The sequence below is a fragment of the Benincasa hispida genome, chromosome 11 (assembly GCF_027475165.1).
Source record: "Benincasa hispida cultivar pf3 chromosome 11, pf3_genome.v1.1, whole genome shotgun sequence".
Taxonomy (NCBI): domain Eukaryota; kingdom Viridiplantae; phylum Streptophyta; class Magnoliopsida; order Cucurbitales; family Cucurbitaceae; genus Benincasa; species Benincasa hispida.
The window spans coordinates 50,940,724-50,962,694 of NC_143488.1; the positions used below are offsets into that span (position 1 = coordinate 50,940,724).

A 21,971-nucleotide genomic window follows, 5' to 3' on the forward strand; every position below is an offset into this window, starting at 1 on the left:
GTGTATGCATATACACACACGTTTATTTATTATTTTTAGTTCTTCTAATTTGGCTTGGAAACCTTGGTTTTCTAAGTTTATGTAAGACTTCTAGTTATTAAAATAGTAAGATTAGTAATAGAATATTAGTGTGGTCATTAAAAGGGGGCAAGTGAGTAATTAGATATGAAGTTTGTTAGAGATTTTACTTATAAATAGAAGGAGAGGGGTTGGAGGGGAGTGTGGAGAATTTAGTGGGATTTCCTAATTGGGAATTTGGGAGAGGATTTCTCAGCCCTCTAGAATGTGCTATGTATGATCTTGTTACTATTTCTTTTAATATTTCAATATATTTTCATGCTTGATTGATTGTTCTTTAAGTCCATTCCTTGTTATTGAGTTTGTTCTTGTTAGGAAGGATTCTAACAGTTTATTAAGTTAATAACATAAGAATCATTGTAATCTTATGGTGGCTACCTATGTAGGATGTTAATTTTCTTTCTTTCTTTCTTTCTTTTTTTTTGAAAAAGGTAAAACACTTTTCAATAAGAGAATGAATGAAAAGAGACTATCACTCCAAGATACAAACACCAAAAGGAGCAAATATTAAATAGTACAAAAAGAAACAATAAGATTCGTCCAGCTTTGAACTTTTTGGGGAGAGAACACCATGGAGGTGCCTTTAAATTGACAAATTCAAAACTTTGACAATGCAAGTGAGAAGAGCCCTGAAAAATACGCAGATTTCTTTCCATCCATAACTCAAAAAAGGGTTTTGACTACATTAATCCCAAGAAAATATGCATTCAAGCTCAACAAAGAACCACATAGAAGCTGCACGACATTATCCTTCAATTTGTTCGAAAATTCCCACCGAAGGTTGAACAAAGGTAATAATTTGAACCAACTACTGTGAATAAGGGCACTTGAAAAAAAAATGGTTGAGAGATTTTCCAACTACCAAATAGAGAGAATAAACTGAAGGCATAAAAATATGATCGGAAAGCTTTTATGCAAAATATTCGATGATAGTGACGGGGAGGGATAAGAAACAGTCTGAGGCTTCTAATAGTTGAAGGCTTGAATCAGGATAGAAACATAAGATCTGGAGATGAAAGTCAGAGATGAACCGATGTTCAAAGAAGAAGTACAAAAAAACCCAAGGTTAGAGACAGAGAGGAGAGAAGAAATGGTTGAAATGCTGTCGGAAGGCGGCGGTTGGAGGATAGGGGAAAGAAGAGAGAAGAGAGCATTGTGCGGGGACAACCGAATGTTTACATAAGATGTTAAATTCAAATTTCTTATAATCAAATGTTGTAAAGTTTGGTGGATGTCTCATTTGATTAATTGAGGTTTGTGTTAGTTGGTCTTGACATTCACGGATATTAAAGAGAAAAAAAGGAATCATGGTTATAGAGGAGAGTAAAAATGGTACCCCATGTAGCAGTATCATGTACTAGTTTAGGACTATTCATAAATAGTTGATTGATATATCTGCAAACACATTTTTATGTCTTTATCTGGACTTATGTTCATTTGACTACCACTACTGAAACTATATACTTTTATTTCTACATCCCATTTGATTGTGTTCATGTGACTATATTTCAGTTCATGGAAATATCACTCACTCTAGCCATTGACCTCTCAAAAACTTGTCTGTATAGGAGGATTTTGATGAATTCAGTGATGTGGATGAGCTTTACAGCTCATTGCCACTCGATAAGGTGGAATCTCTTGAAGATCTGGTTGCAATTTGTCCTCCCAGCCTTGTGAAGGTATGGATTTTCCTCCCTCTATTCCATCTTTTTTATTATTATTATTTTTTGATAGGAAACAAACTTGTCTATTCCTTTATTCTTTGAGTGGAGGTGCATGTTAGATGATATATTATTAATTTTACCTTCTCTCATAAGTTTATGCTTTTGGGTCAATCGGTGATTTACTAGTGCAAGCCTCCTCTCTTAAGCAATGCAAGCTTCTTGTATAACACAAAGAAGGCATAAGAAAAGAATTTGAGCTTAAGACACAAGTCTCAAGAACCTTTTGAATAATAGTATTTTTGATAAAAGAAAGTTAGAAATTTAGTATCTAAATTGATATGTTATCTTTTGTCAGGGTACACCAGCTCTCAACTTGAAGACTACACTGGCAACGTCGGCAACTCAGGTTCCTGTATGTCTTTCTCCATCAATAGTCATATAGCAGAGACATTTACTTTTTTTTTATGTACTTGATATTGTAAAGGATTTAGATGAATTTGAAAGGTATGGAATGTCTATTAGCCATTAGAGATTTAAATTTAACAAATATTTACTTTTAAATTTCTTCATGATTTACGTTCTGCTTTATTTGATGCATGATCCTTAAAATGTTTTTTGGGCGTCTGAAGAAGTACCATATTGTGGAAATCAATGATTGCCCATGTAATTTGCGTTCTTGATGTGTAATTTGCGTTCTTGATGTGGTCTAGACCAAGTGAAGGTTCTTTATTAAAAATGTTTTGAACTCCAAATAATATATATCTATTCCATATATATATTGTGGTTATAGAGATATGTTCAGAAGGGGTTGTGGGCTTTGGTGATGCATGGATCCTCTGCAGTAGAGTTGGTACCTTTTTGTACCTCGAACTAGGTGTTGTCGGTGAATGAGACATTTGTTTAGTTTTTTATAGAGTGGATGGCATTTTGAGGCTCTCAGTCGTTTATCTTTGATGATGTTATGGTGGATACATTCTGTAGGGTTCGTCCCAGGGAACGCTTGGAACTTTCTTTCAATGTTTCTAACTGGAAATTCTTAATCAACTCTCCGCTCTTTAGTCTCCACAAAAAAAAAAAAACCCTCCAAAAGGACAAAGCAGCCCATATTTATACAGAATGGGGCTGGAAATAATTAGGTCACCGCAAATAAACTAAACAGCAAATTACCCAGACTGTAACAACTAAAGGTAAATAAACACAGTAAAATAAAATAACTATTAGGGGAAGTTTCAATTTACACCTCTAAACTTTGGGGGTTGTATTAATTTAAACCCTAAACTAACAATTGTATCACTTTAAACCTTGAACTTTCATAAATGTATCAATTTATACTTTTCTTTAGACTTGGTTCGAAAAATATTGTCCAAACATATAATAGTTTCAATTAAACCTCAAAATTGTTAGAAGTTTAGACCCTTTATTTAGATTACATTTGAAAATTATTCATTCATTCAATTCTTACACGTGTATAAATTTCTTCAAATGTTAGATTAATAAAATGGACGATTAGACTTGATGCGTGGACAATTTTCAAGAGAAATCTTGATTGAGAATCTAAATTGGTTTGCTTATGAAAGTTTAGGGGTTTAATTGATAAATTTATAAGTGTCACATGATGTTTATTCAAACAGAACATAATGAAGGGTGTAAATTGATATGCTTACGAGAAAGTTCAGGGTTTAAATTGATACAATTATTAGTTCATGGTTTGAACTGATACAATCTCCAAAGTTTAGGAATGTTAATTGATATTTTCCCGAACTATTAGTTACATCATGGTGGCAGCCGTCTGTAAAATGCTCTTTTCCCTGTATGAGAGGATAAGATGTGCAGAATCAACTGTAGAATTCTGCAAGGCATGATGGGGTTTGCTTGTATGGAATTAGTTTCTGTAAAACCCATAGTATTCCTTTTTGTCAGTTGTCATGTAAATGAGGTCTAACCTTTTGATATTGAATTGGCTCCTCACTTCAAATTCTTGCTGATATATTGCTAGGCAAACAAACGTTCATGGCCATTTTGCTTTAGTTTTAGGAGACATGTCATTTACAAAATTCTATTTTTGTTAATGATTTGGAGAATTTTCATAAATATTTATCCAGATTTAGGTGTTTGATTGTCTTGTACAGAGAACCTTTTAGGATTTGCATGTAAATTAGCGTGATGCAGACTTCGCGCTAACTGCTTTTTTACTGTAGCTTAGGATTAAACAAAATAATTGCACATGTTAGACCCTTGTTTTGTCCTAAATATCACACTTTATAGTTGCTACCTTGCTGGAGTACATTGGTAACGGATGTTGAATTTTCCAGGTTACTGCTGCTCCAAATCATCAACAAAATACTGTCATTCCAGATCAGGTTGATGATTCAACTTTGCCAGATGGTAACAATGACATTCTTTTGAAGACCCCACCTCCTAAGAGTAGTGTCCTTGGTTCTTCTGCGGCTACAACACCCACTGGGAACCATGCAACCTCAACTTCCTTGAATGGTGCAGTGCATGGGTCTGGTTTATCCTCTACATCGGCCATTCTTCCTGGTTCAAGTGCTGTTCGTGCTGTATTGGAGACTACGGGTGCTCCTAATTCATCTCCTGTAAATATGCCCACTTCTGCAAAGGATGAAGAAATTGCTAGCTTTCCAGGCCGTAAACTGTCTCCATCATTTTCGGATTCTGGACTTGTTAGGGGTGGCATGGGAAGAGGTGTGATTGCTAATCAGCCACCCTCCACTTCCTCCCACACTTCTGGTATTGTGGTTCCTAGCAATATAACTCTTGGTAACGTTTCTTCTGCCTCTGAAGTGACCAAGAGAAACATTATGGGAGCTGAAGAACGGGCTAGTAACAGTGGCATGGTTCAGTCCATGGTTTCCCCTCTAAGTAATAGAATCGTTTTGCCTACAGCTGCTAAAGTTAGTGATGGAACAACCACAGTTGATCCTACCAATGTTAGTGATGCAGCAGCTATAGGTGGTCGAGTTTTCTCTCCATCTGTAGTTCCTAGCATGCAGTGGAGGCCAGGAAGTTCTTTTCAAAATCCGAATGAAGGAGTATGTTGCTCACCAGTCCATGCAAAACTTGAGCTCATATTTTGAATTGGAATGCTTATTTATTATTATTATTATTTTGCTTATTAATGTGGATTATTTAACTACTGATGACTAATGGGAGATTTAAATCATTTGCGGGGTTGATAATGCATTAATCTTTTAAGGATGAAGTATTACTTAGTTATATACATTTTAGTATAAAGATAAGAAAGATATTTTTAGACCAGTTTTGGTCTTTTTGGTTGAGTTTGTTTTAAGTTGATTTTTCCTTTTCTGTCTCATTCTAATCGGTCTCTTTTCATTACATCGATGAAAACCGCTATTTCCTTTCCCAAGAAAAAAAAAGATTAATAATAATAATAAATCAAGATAATTTTAGATGTCAATACGAGCCTAGCTCAACAGTTAAGGTATCTCTTTCTTTTGAAGTCAAAGGTTTCAAATCCCCACTCCCACATTTGTTATACTAAAAAAGAAAAAGAAATGGAAGGGGAGGAAAAGATAAGTTAAGCTAAGGTGACTGTTTCTGTTTCCTTCTCAAGAAAGCCAGGGCGCAATCAAGTTTGTCCTGAACCATGTTTGTTTCCTTTATATAATATTCACATATATCTTTAGGGGTAAATGGTTTAATTTCAGATGACTTTGATGTAATGATATTTTATATCCCACATTCTTTGATGTAAAGTACTTGTAATAAATTAATCTGCTGAAGCTCCTTCTTTTTTAATCTAACTTATTACTGGCTTATACCCAAAATATTCTATATAACAACTTCTCTTTCTTATGTGCTTAACCATCTCATCTTCCGGGGCAGTTTCGTGGAAGAGCTGAAATCGCACCAGATCAGAGGGAGAAGTTCTTGCAGCGTCTCCAGCAAGTTCAACAACAGGGCCATAGTACACTTCTTGGCATGACTCTTGGTGGGGGAAATCATAAGCAGTTTTCTTCACAACAGCAAAGTTCACTTCTACAGCAGGTTCTCTTATTCAAAATTCTAAGCTCTCATTCTTCATTCCGCTTAACGGCAATTATTTTTTTAAACCAGTGGCCTTTCTACTGCTGCTTCTTCATGACTTTTTTTTTAAAGTTTTTTTTAAGGTTACTCATTGAGGAAATGAAAAGAGACCGATGCTCTAAAATACAAAGATAAAAATTGCAAACCATGATAGAGAAATGATAGAAGAGAACAAAGGACGACCATAAAAGAACAAGTGAAAAGTAACAGTAACAAAGCTGAATAAAACACTGAGAACACCAACTAGAAGTTTTAAGACGAGCTGAACCAAATCTCTCATGATAAGAAAGATAAGAACTTTGGAATAATCTCTGATTTCTTTTGAACCATAATTTAGAAAGAAGAGCTTTAGCTGCGTTGATCCAAAAGAGATTTGTCATAGGAGCCAATGTAGGAGCGGTCAGAATTTGAGAAACAACAATTTTGAGAAATATTATCTCTCACATTATTTGATATACCCATTGAATGCTGAATAAACTGAGAATCTTTCCCCAACAAGAATAAGCATAAGAACACTAAAAAAAGAGACATGATTGAGAGATTCTTCTTCCGCCTTATAGCATAGAAGACAAATCGAAGGAAGAAGACATTGATGAGGAATCTTCCATTGCAGAATTTCAGCTGAATTAAGATTTCCATTGAGCATAATCCATATGAGAATGTTGGTCTTCTTTGGACATTTAAACTGAATATAAACGATCATCCAAAGGAGGAGACGACTCCAAAAATCTAGACAAAGACTTCACTTCACTGAGAACTTGCCCGATGGTTCAAGAGACCATTTTTTATAATCATCATTCAGAATAATCAAGTAGAGGTGAGCATTAAAAGATTCTAGAAATCATCAATTTCTTCATCCTTTAACAAACGTCTGAAGGAGAATTCCATGATAATGTTCAAGAGTCCCAAAAGGCAGAGACTGAACCTCCTTGATTCAACGATAATGCAAATAAACGAGGAAAGCAAACCTTAAGAGGATAACTGTGGATCCAAGTAATAATCTAGAAATGAGTCGGATCTGATATGACTTTCTCTGGGCCTAGCTTAGTTGCGCAAGCTTGTGACCCAAGTGGGGGCATTGAAGTGATGGAACGGAGGTCTTATTCTATTGATTTGATATGGCTTTCTCTGGGCCGCCCATTTAGTCCAGAAATGAGTCCTTTGTCCATTCCCTAAAGTGAAGAGCGCCAACTTCTCAAATTTCCTTCAGGTTGTAGAGATACTCACCTATGGACTTCTAAGCCTAAAGTTATTGCTGCCACACTTGTGCCAACCAAAAACTTGAGAACCATGAATGCTCACAATTAATTTTCTCCAGACGGATTGGGGTTCTTAAATGAACCTCCAACCCCATTTAGAGATAAGGGCCAAATTTCAATGCTTCAAGACTCCAATTTCAAGTCCCCCATTAGCTTGAGCTTGAGATGTGAAATTCCACCTAACCAGATGGTTTATTTTACTGCCTTCGTTGGACCTTTCCATAAAAAAGCCCTCAATAAACGGTCCATTTCCAAACTAACCACAGAAGGCCTAAGAAATAGGGACATATAATATAAAGGAATACATGATAGCACTGAATTACACAAGGTCATGCGGCCTCCTTACTCTTTCTGAATTCATTTTTCATTTTTTTTTGGGGGGGGGGGGGGGGGGGGGGGGGTTGGGGTTGAGAAAGGTACCGGAAGTAAAACCCCCCTTTGGTGAAAAAGAAATGAGTAATGGGAATGTTTTTCCCCCTTAATTCAGTGGCTTTTGGGAGAATGCCCTATCCTCCCATTTTCCATATTCTTTATCCTTCTCTCTCTACTTTCTCACCTTCCATCCTCCCTCTACTTCATCTTTCCCTCTTTAAATTTCTGCACTCTCTCTATACTCTCTCCCCCAGCATGTGATGAATATTTCACTTAGTGAGGTTGATACTGCAGTGTTGAGGACAAAATTTGACGTTCTCTGGTGTTTCGTGCTTTTTTCCAGTTGCATTCTGATATAGTTGTGTAAGTTTTGCTTGCAAAATTCTTCGTTTTATAAATGCCTGAAAGATAAGGCCTTCATGTGAGGCAATAGCCTGATGAATCATCGAAGGTGGTACATTTCTGTGGCATGAAGAAAGTATGTGGAGCATAAGTGCTCGCTTAAAAAACTGGTATATGAAAACAGAAGTTAAAAGAAAACAAATTAACATTTAGGAGCTTGTTGTTAATAAATTAAATAAGCTGACTTGCCTAATTTCTTTTTTCTTAAAAAAAATTAAGAACTAAAAACACTTTGAAACCAAAGCCCAAAGAGGAACATGAAAAACTAGAGACCAAATAAGCTGACTTGTCAACTTGAGCATATCTCAAGTGTTTTAAGTCATTATATGAACCAAGAGGTGGAGATTAAATATCAATCCCCATCTCTACTTGCAGAACGACAACAGAACGATAGCTATCACTAGCAAGCTAGTCCTTGTGCTATTCAACATGCCGAGAAGTTCCTACCAAGTGTCACATGATCGACCCGCTTGAACTAAACTGAATAAGCTTAGCATTGCGTTAGAACCTTTTCTTGATTGTTTTGTGGAATCTTTCTTCATTGTACATGTTTATCGTGGATATTTATGCTTGTTGATCACCATGTTCAGTCTGTCCATAATTTGGCGTCCTTAAATAGTGTCAGTGATTTGTTTTGTTGTATTTGCAGTTCAACTCCCAAAATTCATCTGTTAGTTCTCAAGCTGGTCTGGGAATTGGAGTTCAAGCACCTGGAGTAAATGCTGTTACATCTGGTTCATTACAGCAGCAACCAAATTCCTTCCAGCAGTCTAATCAGCAGGCATTAATGACAAGTGGGGCAAAAGATTCTGGTATGATCTGTCTTCTTTTCTTCATATTCCAATGAGTTAAGGCTCCTCCATCCCTATGGTTTACCCTTCACATTCAATTTTTGCATGGGTGAAAAGGGGCACAATTGTAGTTATGCCCCTTTGTAATTACCTTGGGTAGAACATCACATATAGGAAGTGATTGGGGCATCCACTTGACTTGAGTTGAGCTGGATTTTGAATCCAACTCATTGTTTGGCCCACCAACGTCAAAAGTTGGTGCTAAATAACTCAACTCCACCGGCTTCAACTGTGTTCACTATTAAAGTTTGCACATTTATTGAAGAATTCGACATTTTCCTCTCTCTCTCTCTCTCTCTCCCATCAACCACCGCCATCGACAAACTTGACGACAGTCATTGCTGATGAAATGCTTTGATGACCACCTTTGATGGCTACTTTGGTGACCACCTTCGGCGACCACCTCTGACACCCAACTTCGACAACAATCATTGTTGCGTGATTAGTGCCACCTCACTTCAACGATATGTTCCGGCAGCTAAACTCCAACAACTACCTTTGGCAATCATCGCAAGCACCTTTGATGTCCAACTCTTGGTAACTACCACCTCTGACAGCCAACATCGACGGTCGCCTCCGTTGACCAACTCTGACCACCAACTCCATCGATCGTCTCCAATGACTAACTCTAATGACCAACTCAGACGATCGTATACTAAAGAAAAAAAAAATGGCCAGTGAAAGTGTTTAGAAATACATAATTGAAATTGTTAGTTCATAGTGTTTAATATTCTGTTTTATATAGTAATTTAACATTGATAGAAACACCTTGAGCATGTAAAAAATTATAAAATATATGTGAAGTTTTAAGTTGATATCTCAATTGACTTTTAAAAATTTGCACCAGATACCACTGATGGAATAACGAAGCTCTGCACTCTAAACCCAAACTTCCTAACTCCAGACCAAATAACTTTACAATCGAAACACAGACTTCTTAATTCCACAGACATATTAATTCCAGATTTCAAAACTCAACTTAGTGCCCCAAACAACCCCATAAATGTATAGTTTATTTAATCATCTGCCTAGATTAGTGACTAGTTGGGCAAAAAAATTTGGTATGATCTTGCTTCTTGTCTTCATATTCCTTTCGCCTCATTCCCTATGGGTGCCTTTCATATGCAATGGTAAACCAAGGGGTAAGATCAAGGCGACAAGGGGTCTTTGTCAAGGTGACCCCCTTTCTCCCTTCCTATTTGTTTTGGTGGTTGATTGTTTGAGTAGAATTTGGATCAGGATGGTAAAAAAAATAAAATAAAATTATAGAGGGCTTTGATGTTGAGAATGGAGTCCTATCCATTAATCATCTTCAATCTGCAGGCAATATGATTCTTTTCTCATCTCTTGGAGAGCAAAAGCTTTCTTCCTTGTTTGAGTCTATTATTTCCTTTTAGGAAACTTTGGGGCTTCACATCAATCACACAAAATCTGAAATTATTGGCACTAACATGGAATACTGCATGGTCGCATCCTTGGCTGTTGATTTTGGACTTAAAGTTAGAGAATGGCCATCCATCTATCTGGGTTTTACCCCTAAATGGGAAGCCTCATACGGTTACTTTTTGGGAGCCTATCTTAGAAAAGACAGAGAGATGATTAAAGGGATGGAGGGGCACTCACAAGTACTCATCCATTCTCGATTATGGAAATAGAGAGAATGCTTCTTGGGACCTTGGTTTGAGACGACATCTCATGAATGCCGAAATCATTGAATGGTCACTTCTCTCCACACTAATACATTTGCCACTAAACCCTTTGGTGGAGGATCATTGGAAATGGAATCTTGACATCAAAGGGGTATATACAGCAAATTCTTTATCAAAGACCTATCTTCCAATGGATCTCATCACTTAAGGATCTCTATTCGAACATATGGCATGGTCCAATTCCTAAAAAGTTCAAATTTTTTCTATGGGAAATTAGTCATGGTTGTATTAACACAGCTGATATTATGATAAAATAACAAAACTCCATGGGTTGTTTTTACACCAAACTGGTGTGTTCTTTGTGAAAGAATGAAAAATCCATTATGCACCTTTTTGTCTATTTTGAATTTGTTCAGATGTTTTGGATGTTCTGGACTAATATGTTGGCTGCTTGTAATTGTCCTTTGGGAAGAGTAAATGATCCTCTCACTCTCCTCCAGATGCTCCTGAACGGACCACCCATTCAAGAAGGATAAGGAAGTGTTATGGACTTACTTAAGCAAAGTTTTTTTTTTGGAATATATGGCTTGAATGTAACAAATGCATCTTCAAGGATAAAGCTACAAGTTTCGCTTCCCTTGTCGAACACGTTACTCACATTTTGTTATGTTGGTGTAAATTCACCACATTCTTTTATGATTATAGTCTTACATCTCTTATTTCACTGTGGAATTGCATTTTGTAATCATCATGGCATGAGCATCCTTTGTCCTTTTTTAATTTCATACTGTCAATGAAATTCAGTTACAATTTCTCATCAAAAAAATAAAAAATAAAAAATAGAAGGGGGCACAACTGAAATTGCGATGTCCTAATGTAATTACAGATTGGACATCACATATAAATGCATGTTTTTATTTGGCCTTCCTACCCAGATTCAAATCTTGAATTTAGGCTCCCTGCCTATGACTCCACCTCTTTTGTTATGAGTTATTACTTATTAGAACACCTTGTATTCTGTTTTTGGAATTATCTAAAAGCGTGAGGCACAAATGCTTGCTAGACATTAAAAGTAAGCAATGGAAAGAAAAGTAAGGTTTCTTTTTGGATAAGGTGTATAATAGAAAAACTTTGAAGTTATTTTATATATTAAGAAATTCAATATAATGAATTATAAAATAATAAAAATCTAAGAGTTGAGCATTACTCTTTTCATTTTTTCAATGAAAAGTTTTGCTTCCTTTTTAAAAATAATAGTAATAATTATAATAGTAAAGATTTAAGAGAGAGAGAGCTTTTTATAAGAAATTGGGGAGAAAAATTGAGTTCTGAAAGCATTTTGTAGATATTTAATTAAAAAATAAGATGTGTGCTTCCTGACACTAAAATGTACACACTTGCATTGAGAGGCTTAGCAAGGATGTGAGGTGCTTAACTTCTCTTGAGGATTTGAGGTGTGTAAAGTTGCTATTTTATCACACACATGGATTGGGAGTATCCCTTTCCATAATCATATATTAGTTTTCTTCAATGGTAAGGTGAGATTGCTTTGAGAAGTTTGAGACAGGCGATCCACTCCCATCCTTCCTCTTCCTTTTAGTCGGGTGTTTTTAGTAGAATTGTTTTGAGAGGTGTGGAAGGTAACATTCTCAATGGGTTTCTAGTGAGGAGGGATATTTTGACTCTATCTCATCTATTGTTTGCAGATGGCATGATATTGTTTTGCTCGAGGAAGGAATTGTCTTTTGTTTATCAAGCTGGAGGGGGTCCCAAGTGAATGTGAAATGTAGGTTTCAGAAAAAGTATTGCTTTTTGAGTCTATGTCAAGTCAAAGATTAACAGAGATAAAAGTCGTGTTAGCTGGCATTAATTGAGACCCTTTTAAATTGGGTAGGTGAGCGTCTACGGTGGGCTATACCTATCCTTTTCCCTCGTTGTTCTTGGGTATCCCTTTTGGTAACAACCCTGGAAGATGTCTGTTTTTAACCCAGTGATAGAGAAGTTGCAAAAAGCAATTCTCCTTTTGGAAATTATGTTTTTTCCTCCAAGGGGTAGACTCACCCTTATTAAGCAGAATCCCAATGTACTTCCTCTCTTTTTTATGAGAAGGGGTTGAGTTGGTGAAACTTGAAAGGCTCTCATCCATAAAGCGGGAGGTAATGGCTAAAACCATTGTACTTGAGTGTCTAAGCATTCATAATTTAAGAGTGCGTAATGGGGTCATATTGACCAAATGATTGTGGTGCTTTCCTAGAGAGTTTGAGAACTTCTGGCATAAGGTTATTTTGAGTATGGTTCCCATCCATTTGAATGGTCCTTATGTTGGAGTTCAAGAAGAACTTATATTAATCCTTGGAGAGCGATAGGTAAGTGGTTTCTGTTTTTTCTCTCAGTTTGTTTGGTGTTTTGTAGGTGATGGGCCTAAAACACATTTTTGGTGCCATAAGTGGCTGGGAGATGGACGATGTTGTTCCTTGTTTCTTCATTTGAGTTGTCACTTAGTGGCTTTTGTCTGTCTTTTGGTTAAGTGAAGTCGTCTTACATCTCATTGGAAGTTCCACTCCCTCAATCTTGGGTGTTGTTGTCCTTTGCCAATGGGGAAACAACAGATATTGTGATGCATTTGTTTCTATTAGGGTATTCTACTATACTCTGGAGAGAAGGGGCATTTGTTTTGGGGCCCCTATCCTTTGAAGTCGAGGTGTTGATAGATGAGAGGTGGGGCATCAATGATTTTGTGGAAAAGGTGGTGCTATCGTCAAGCTTCCATATTCGGTTATCAGATCGATGAGAGAGCTGAATGTAAGGGATGAGTTGCATATAGGAGGCCCATTCAACAATTGCATCATCTTTGAAATTCCTTCTAAAATTCAGAGTCTAGGATATGTTCCCACGGTTCCACACATGATTAATGAATGCAAATGTAGATTCAACAATAGCAAAGAACTTGGAGAATTACATATCCATAGTTCAAACCAAAAAGCCATGGAGGTATGGTCCCCAATATTGTACCGAAGATTGCTGTAAATGAGGTTCTCCTGTTTCAAAATGAGATCACGTTATGGTTTTTCTTTCAAGTGTTAACAATCTGGTCTGTTGAGGTCTAGGCATGGTGAAGGACGGTTGTCGGGGTTAAAAAGTCAATGTCTTGGTTGCAGATTCCAGTGAGAAGGATGGTGGGAGGGAAGGAGAGAGGGAGAGAGAAAACATGACTACCATAATTTGAGGGATTATCGAGAGATTTAGGGCATGTTTGATAGGCAACTCAAATTTTGCTTTATGTTTTCAGATTTACTGAGTCCAAGGAATATGTGTTTGGTAGGCAGTCTGAATTTTGTTTTCAAAAACTGTTTTCGGATTCCGTGATCCAAACAATGCAAATTTTGAAAATAACATTTTTATGTTTTCAGTGTATTCAAATTTAAGATAAAAACATTAACAAATATAGGATTTCATGTTATAAACTCAGTTATTTTTATTAAGTTTAAATATTTAATATATTATATATTATATTACATAATAATAATTATACAAACTTTTTAACGTAAAAAGTTCATAAAATAGTTAGTAATAATTTATATTCAACTTAATATTTAGTGAGTGACTATAATTAATTTTATGGTTTATAAATATATTATCAAACAATTTTTGAAAAAATGTTTAAATTTTAATTTAAATTTTGAATTTTCTACGAAATACATATCTGAAAACATGAAATACAATTATTTTTCATTGAATTCCTTGTTTTCAAATTTCTGTTTTCAAATTGTCTACCAAACAAGTCCTTAGGGAAGCGGTGGATCCAGTTAAATTTTAACCTCTCGATGATGTGCATTGCCACATATTTTCCAAGTTATCCTTCCTTACCATGAAATGAGATATTGATAACTGAAATGTTTATGTTTTCTCATAGAATTAAATAAGCAAGACTGAAGAAATTCTTGTGTAATGCAGATGTTGCCCATTCAAAAGTTGAAGAGGAGCAGCAGCAGCAACAGCAGCAAAGTTTACCTGAGGATACTACTGATTCTGCTGCTGGTTCTGTCCTTAGAAAGAATCTGATGAGCGATGATGATTTAAAAGGATCATATCCAGTAGATACTCCAGTACGTTTTATTTCTTCAGCAATACTTCAGTGCATGAATCGTTCATTGTCAAACAGGCTGTTAAATGTTATTACATTACATATACAATATGAACCTGTATATTAAAGAGACTACGTCTAAAATTCCTAATGTTTGCTTAGAGCTTCTACGTAAATGAAAATAATCAAACAAATTTGTTGGATATTCAGTTTACTTGCAGATACCTCCTACCTATGATTAGGAGCTGAAATATATTGAAATATAAAAGATAAAGAACTACAAATAAACCAAGTTTAAGGCACTTGGAGCCTCCCCTCTTGAGTATGCTAACCCAAGCCCTAAATCACTCAACAATTGCTTGCCTTCCCTCAGTCCCCTCCCTCTAATCATAACCAAATAGACTAACTCCCTAACTCATTACCTTTATGCCTTGCTAATACCATACTAATATTCCTAGCTAAGACCCTTCAGTATCCTCAATGCTCTCTCTCCCTCCCTCCCTCCCTCCCAGTCTCCTCCCATCCACCGGAAGTTCACCCCAACCATGCTGTCGATCCCTGTACCTCTAGACCATCACCATTCACTATGGCTCTCCCCCAACCATCCCAATCAGTCACCCTTGATAGGAAATCTTTCTCCATTGAAGTTTACCCTTACCTAGAGGTGCCAGAATGCGTATATCAGAAGCCACAAGAGACAAAACTTTCTCCATCTGGATACTGGAGTACTCTTTGATGGATTAGAGACATCCTAAACCTTTCGTTATTTTGCACCCCTGAACCAAAAATATTTCAAGGAGATTTGAGTTGATGGTCAAGTTCTCTGGCTCAAGCAGATATCTAGCAGAAAGGGATACACCATGGACCTGGTAAAGCTGGACTACAATGGTGGAAAAACAGGCTTCTGATATCGGTAGGAGAGCAAAGAAAAGGTTGGAGTACATTTCACGTAATTACACAATTCTAAGCTCTTAATGTCTAGTCTAGGTAAGTAACCCTTAATTCAAGAGTTATCACCCACCCCAAAAAGTTGCAAAAAAGAGAGAAGACATTGTCTAGAAGTGTGATTGCTATCCATCCAGGAAGCTTCTGATAATGTTAAGTGAAAAAAATTTCAATCTTCTCCTTTGAAGAGATGATTAAGGAGAAGAAAGATGTGGCTACACCTTCTGATCAAGAGACATGACTATCTGAAAGTAGAATAAAGCAATTTTTAAAATATGGTAACTTGATCTCAATGAACAAAAGTATTATCTTCAGATCAGTTAACTCTTTTATAGATGATGCACCCATCAGGATTCAAGTTGGTAAGCATGTAGCCTCACACTTTTCGAATAAATATTCTTTGTCTTCATCTTATAGAAAGCAAATACTTTTTTTTGGAAAAAGAAACATTTCATTGATAAATGAAGGAAGGGAAAGCCCCCAAATACCAATAGATGATTACAAAAGAAGTGCGCCAATTAGTGACTAAGAAAGATAAACTATAATGAATGAAAGGGTGCTTAATTTTGCACCAAGAAAATGTAGAAGACAAAACAAACTCTATAAAAGTATTACAGGAGGAAAAAAAATGTCATGGAAAACCCTTCGATTTCTTTCACCCCCATCTTCTTACGACCACCACAAGGATGACCTACCAATAAAGAAGCCAAAATATCATATATGTTATTGGGGCAAGTAAAGGACCTTCCAAAAGCCTGCAAATAATATCCCAAAAGCTAGCAGCAAAAGAACATTGTATGTACAAATGAGCAGGATATTCAACATGAAAATGACACTTGTGGCACCAAGAGGAAGAAAGATGCATACAAGGCATACAGCGCTGCAGACAATCATTAGTATTTATGGCACTCAAGCTAAGCTCCCAAAGAAAGATATTTATCTTTTTAGGATAACGGTCTTTCCAGATCACAAAGTAGGATCTACTGTGCCAACCAAATAAGCCATGAGGGATTTAACAGCAAAAACCGAGAAGGGATCTAGAGGCCAAAACCAAGAATCAGAATAGGAATGCAATTTGACAGAAGTCAGGTGCTGAGATAAGGATGCCCATTCTGAGATCTCCAAATCAGTGAGATCGTGTTGTAAATGTAAATCCCATGCCTGTGAAGATGGAAGCCACACATTAGCCACAGTAGTCTTCGGATGAAGAGTAAGACGAAAAAGTCGAGGATAAATGGCGGAAAGAACACCAGAAGTTCAAGAACAAGAAAATAACTGTAATATGTAAAGTAATTGGAGGAAGTTGGATGGATACCTTCCATCCCAGAAAACTATAAAATTGTTTACGGTCTTCACCTCACACATTCTGTCTTTATCTACTACACCGCACTAACCCACTCTCCATTATGACTAATATACCGACATTGACAATGCCCAAGCCTTATCGCAATCCTATTATTTTCTTGAGTATATCTTTGATATCAATGTGTCACGTCTAAGTAACCAACTTCTTTTCAAAATACGGAGTTGGAGGTCTAATGCAATATCACCTAGGATATTATTTTTTGAAAATAAACAACTTTTGGTTGTTTTCATTCAAGAGCAGCTGTTGCACTAATTCCATAGAAGTGTTCTGGACCTCTGGTCATTCATCCAAAAATTTAGTATCATTTGTCTATTTTTATTTATTTTGTTCTCTCTTCTTAAGAGTATTTGTATCTTTGAGCATTGATTTCTTTTCACTATATCAACGAAAAGTTTTGTCGTCTTTTTTAAAGAAAAAACTAGGATAATTTTTTTGTTGCCTTTTCTTGGAGTGTAAAATACTTTGTGATTATTCCATTTTCTTTTCTAAATCCAATTGGAAAATGTTTATATATATATATATATTAAAATAACTTCTGTGAGAGGTTTTTCCTCTAATACTTCTTATTAAATTATTTGTTTTATAGAAACTGTATCACTTGATAATCAAAACAGCGATCTAAATTTCCACTATCTGTATGTTGTAGGTTGGATCATTGACTGAGACAGCTTCAGTGTCGAGAGAAGATGACCTTTCTCCTGGTCAACCTTTGCAGTCTGGCCAACCTTCTGGGAGTCTTGGTGTCATTGGCCGAAGAAGTGTTTCTGACTTGGGTGCCATTGGTGATAACCTTGGTGGGTCCTCGATGACTACTGGAGGAATGCATGATCAGTTCTATAATTTGCAAATGCTTGAAGCTGCATTCTACAAGCTACCTCAGCCGAAAGACTCAGAGCGTCCAAGGAGCTATACTCCAGTACAGATACATATTTCTTTGTTTTATTTACTTTATTCCATAGAGTGTCTTACTCTAAGCTTATATCATCTGCAGAGGCACCCTGCAATTACTCCTCCGAGCTATCCTCAAGTACAGGCCCCTATTATAAACAATCCTGCTTTATGGGACCGATTGGGTCTAGAGACCTATGGCACTGACACCTTGTTCTTTGCATTTTACTATCAACCGGTATTACTCTCTCTCTCTTTTCATGTAACGCTATTCTTTGAAAATGAGTTTAATGATGTGCTGGACCACAGAACACCTATCAACAATATTTGGCTGCTAGAGAATTAAAGAAGCAATCTTGGAGATACCACAGAAAATATCAGACATGGTTTCAACGACATGAAGAGCCAAAAGTTGCTACGGATGAATATGAGCAAGGAACTTATGTGTACTTCGATTTCCATGTTAACAATGATGACCTACAACATGGATGGTATGTTTACATATTAATCTCACCAAATTTTCTGTTTGGTACCTCATTTCTTGTTGACTTGTGTAAATGTAAGGTGTGATCTTGTGTTTCATGACAAGGCCATTTCTACTTTTATGGATATGTAACAAAAATATTGCTTGTGTATTGTGTCAGTAACTATATATGAATTATTTCTGTAATGTAGGTGCCAAAGGATTAAAACTGAGTTCACTTTTGAGTATAACTACCTCGAAGATGAACTCAATATATAGAGGTTGTAATGGCTTTGATCAAGTGACCGAGGTTTGAACTTTTTCCCCATCCTTTTGAAGTGCTAACCCTTTTCTCGTTTTACAGAAACTAGAAAGAGAGATATATCCGTAGCTTGACAACTACTTGTATTAATTATAGTGGGTAATGGGCGAAAAGAATGGAAGTCAGCACATTTTAGTCTTTGGTGAAGTCTCGTTTCTTCTTTAGATGTTTGAATTATTTCCACTTTGTAATGAAATTTTCAAATAGCAGTTACATATTTTGTGTGTAGTTTAGATTTTGTAATTTTTAACTTTGAATTAGTATGAAGGTCAATTCGATCATCTTTATTTTCATTTTACACTTGCAGGTTCATTATCAGGGAAGATTGCAGTCAGTTAAAGGTTGACTTAGCCTTTTTGTTTTCCTTTTTCTTTTTAATTGTAAAGGACACATGGTTATCGGTTATAAAGATATTATATTGCCTTCCCTTATAATATATCTTTTTATGGTGTTCATTGGATCAGATCAGACCCTTTATTAAGCCTCTTTATAATAGACTTTGGAGTGAGAACTTAGAATTTCCTAGGCTACAAGAAGCCCAGGAGAAAATGAATTAAATCTCAACCTTAGCTTTAGTCTTGACAACTTATCTGAGTCGTATCGAATGATTTTGATTACTAAGATCCATACTTGTTTTCCTGTAATAAATGTTCTCAAGAAGCATTTAACAGTACCACTGAGTTTTAAGAAGTATGGGCCTAACATGTGAATACATGGGCCTTTTACGGTGTAAAGATAACCCTTTTTCACTGATACCTTCAACTTTTTGGTGCATGGATGAATTGATGGGAAAGTATGGAGGAATCGTTATTTGCTTTCTGATGCGATTTTATTATTAGTGCCTTGAAAATATTAGTTGACCAGTACAAATAAATCATGTATGTTCATAGAAATTATTGTTATTTGTTAGATCAACAATTGCAGGGGTGTTGAGTAGAACCGCCAACTTTATCTATCGAGTTACGCTTGGATTGACGTTAATGAGTTATTAGTCCGTCGGATTTTCCTTTTTAATGTTGAAATGGAAGTAGGGCCTGCCTAGTATGTAATTGAACATAAAAACTTGATGTTTTATGTGCTTAGTTTTGGAATGGTGTGGCTGTGGGTGGCCCATCTCCAAATTGACTTTCCTTGATATTGTTTTTCTTTTCCCCCTTTTTCCACCTTAGGACATAATCTTCACTTTTTTTTTTCTGTCTAAATTTAACTTATTCCAAAAGGAACAGCTGAAATCTGTTTTGTTCATTTCTTAAGTTATAATTTTTCAAATTAGAAATTCAAATTTTCGTGACACTTTCATTATTGCATATTAAGACAAAGCTTACCTAAACATAAAATTATGAGATATACCTAAGTTTTGTCCATTCGAGTGTCTATATTACATATGCACTTAGAAAATATAGGATAATAAAATTACATATTTCAACGTGAAGTTTAATGGTTCAAATGTTCTAATATTTAAAATACCTTTATTTGGTTAGTATAAAAAACTTTTAAAAGTCCTGATCTTGGAAAAAAGCACTCTTTTAATTAATTCTTAATGCTAAATAATGAATTTGTCTCAATCTGACTGGAGATTGAGAACTGATCACCACGGAGGCATCCTCCGGTGCAAAGGAATCATGTCCTTTTTTATTTTAATCTCTATGAGATTCTCAAAAAGTGTCGACATACTTCAATTTATCACTAACAGCATATAAAGTAAATAATCATCCATTCTAAATTAGAATGGAAATTATAGTGTTCGACAATAACTCAAATTTGTTTTTGAAAGATTTTTAAAGTGTTTTTAAACTTGTTTTTATCCAAAGAATTTAAATAAAAAAACATTTTTTGAAAAATATTTTTTTTTTGCTTAGTCAATTCAAACAAGCTCTTCTTTTTATCGATCATACAATTTATATGATTACTTTATAAAGTTCATCGACGGATTCTTAGAACTTTTAGATGTGCTACGATCGTATTAGACTATGTAGACTAAATTTTGAAAGTTTGAAAAATATATATATTTTTTATTTTCTTTTTTTTAGTTAAACATATGGAAGGATGAAAATACAAACTTTTTCAAAATTTAGTAAAAAGGTATAATGGCTTTTGCTAGTTGTGTTATGTTTATGTTAGCAGGTTCTATTTGAATTAGCTAGGATAAATAGTGTTTTCTAATAAAAGTATTTTTATTTAAATTCTTTTATAAAAATTATTCAAAATAAACTTTGAAAGTGTTTTAAAAATTATTTTGAGTGGTTATCAGATACCTCAATTTTTTTTTTCTCAAAATGACTTGTTATCAAAATCGAACACTTGAAAAGTTAAATACACACTGTTTTTCAAAAAAAAATAAAAAATAAAAAATAAAAACCAAGTCTTAAAGAAGAGAAATCATATTGGCATTTTAAACTTTTTTTTTTTAAAGCCAAATTGGGGCACATGCCCTACCCCTTTCTATTAGTTGAAATATAAATGCTATTCTTTTGTTGTGTTTACAAGGAGTTGTTTTGGAATTTGGATGAGAAGTCCATTAATGTTGTTTGTTAGAGTTGACAAGGAATCAAAATAAAAATTACATACTATTTTTATATTTTTAACTGAATGTTAAGTTAAATCAAATATAGCTCAATTTGTATGGTTAATGATTCGAATCTTTCTTTTCTCAATTATAGTATAAAAAAGACATTGTTAAAAATATGTCAATATAGTTTGTAATTAAAATAATAATAATAATAAATTTAAGTAAATATCACCAACGAGATCCGATTTGAATTCTCACCTCTCAATGTACTTAAAAAAAAAGTTAATGAAAATTAAGGTTGATGGGAAGAGTGGAGTAAGCCTTGCTATGTTTATTTTTATTATTCTTCTTTTAAAAAAAAAATAATGAAAAGAATGTTGAATCTCCGTTAAAAATAAGAGATAAATAAATCTGATTCCTCGTGTTCCACCTTGTCCATCACGTGTGAGCTTAGATTAAAATGTAATCCAAATATACAAACTTTATGTTATATTTATATACATACATATAAAATTAAATTCTGTGATTGCGTCGGCGACCGACCACCATAACACATAGGCACATATGAAATGACAATTATGTCCCTTGGGGCCACGTCAGCCATTTTTCTTCAAAATCTTATCATTCATTTGCCTTTTAAGTAAAAGACAAGGAAAGTGGGCTACCTTTTTTCTCCTTTCCTTTTCTTCATCCCCAATCACATTACCATTTTATTTTATTCCTTTCCTTCCTTCTTTTTTTATTTTATTTTCTTTTATTTTCTCTTTTTTCGTATTATACTTTGTATTATAATTTAAATAATATTAATGTCTCTCCAGTTTTCATACACGGTTTGGGGTTTACCATTCTACGTTTATTTTTTCTTTTTAATTTTATAAAATGCCTTTTTGTTATATAAAAAAATGCTAATTATGACTATTTCCATTTTCTTCAAAAAAAAAAAAAAAAACCCTCCTAAATTTAACGTTTGAATGTAATAATTTTTTGCTATTAAATACTTTTTATTTAAGAGTTCAACCATATATGGAAATGACAAGATTAAATTTTTTTT

The 21,971-nt window shown here is 35.0% G+C and overlaps 1 protein-coding gene across 6 annotated transcripts in view; it reads left to right on the forward strand.

Annotated features, from left to right (window-relative positions):
* Nucleotides 1-18,874, forward strand: part of LOC120090441 (transcription regulator NOT2/NOT3/NOT5 family protein) — a 29,557-nt gene extending 10,683 nt beyond the window's left edge. The window contains exons 7-18 of one of the 6 annotated variants that reach the window (XR_005485542.2): nt 1,647-1,757; nt 2,098-2,154; nt 4,055-4,795; nt 5,610-5,771; nt 8,493-8,655; nt 14,298-14,449; nt 17,385-17,654; nt 17,730-17,864; nt 17,936-18,117; nt 18,302-18,370; nt 18,454-18,553; nt 18,719-18,874. Coding sequence is in view for 2 of the 6 variants with exons in the window: in XM_039048107.2 (XP_038904035.1) it covers nt 1,647-1,757; nt 2,098-2,154; nt 4,055-4,795; nt 5,610-5,771; nt 8,493-8,655; nt 14,298-14,449; nt 17,385-17,654; nt 17,730-17,864; nt 17,936-18,117; nt 18,302-18,368 (2,040 nt within the window). In the remaining 4 variants the exon portion in view is untranslated. Of the gene's footprint in view, nt 1-1,646; nt 1,758-2,097; nt 2,155-4,054; nt 4,796-5,609; nt 5,772-8,492; nt 8,656-14,297; nt 14,450-17,384; nt 17,655-17,729; nt 17,865-17,935; nt 18,118-18,301; nt 18,554-18,718 lie in introns of all 6 variants that reach the window. The other 5 variants (XR_005485543.2, XR_016524426.1, XR_016524427.1 and 2 more) reach the window with 5 other exon arrangements.
* Nucleotides 18,875-21,971: the final 3,097 nt, after the last annotated feature.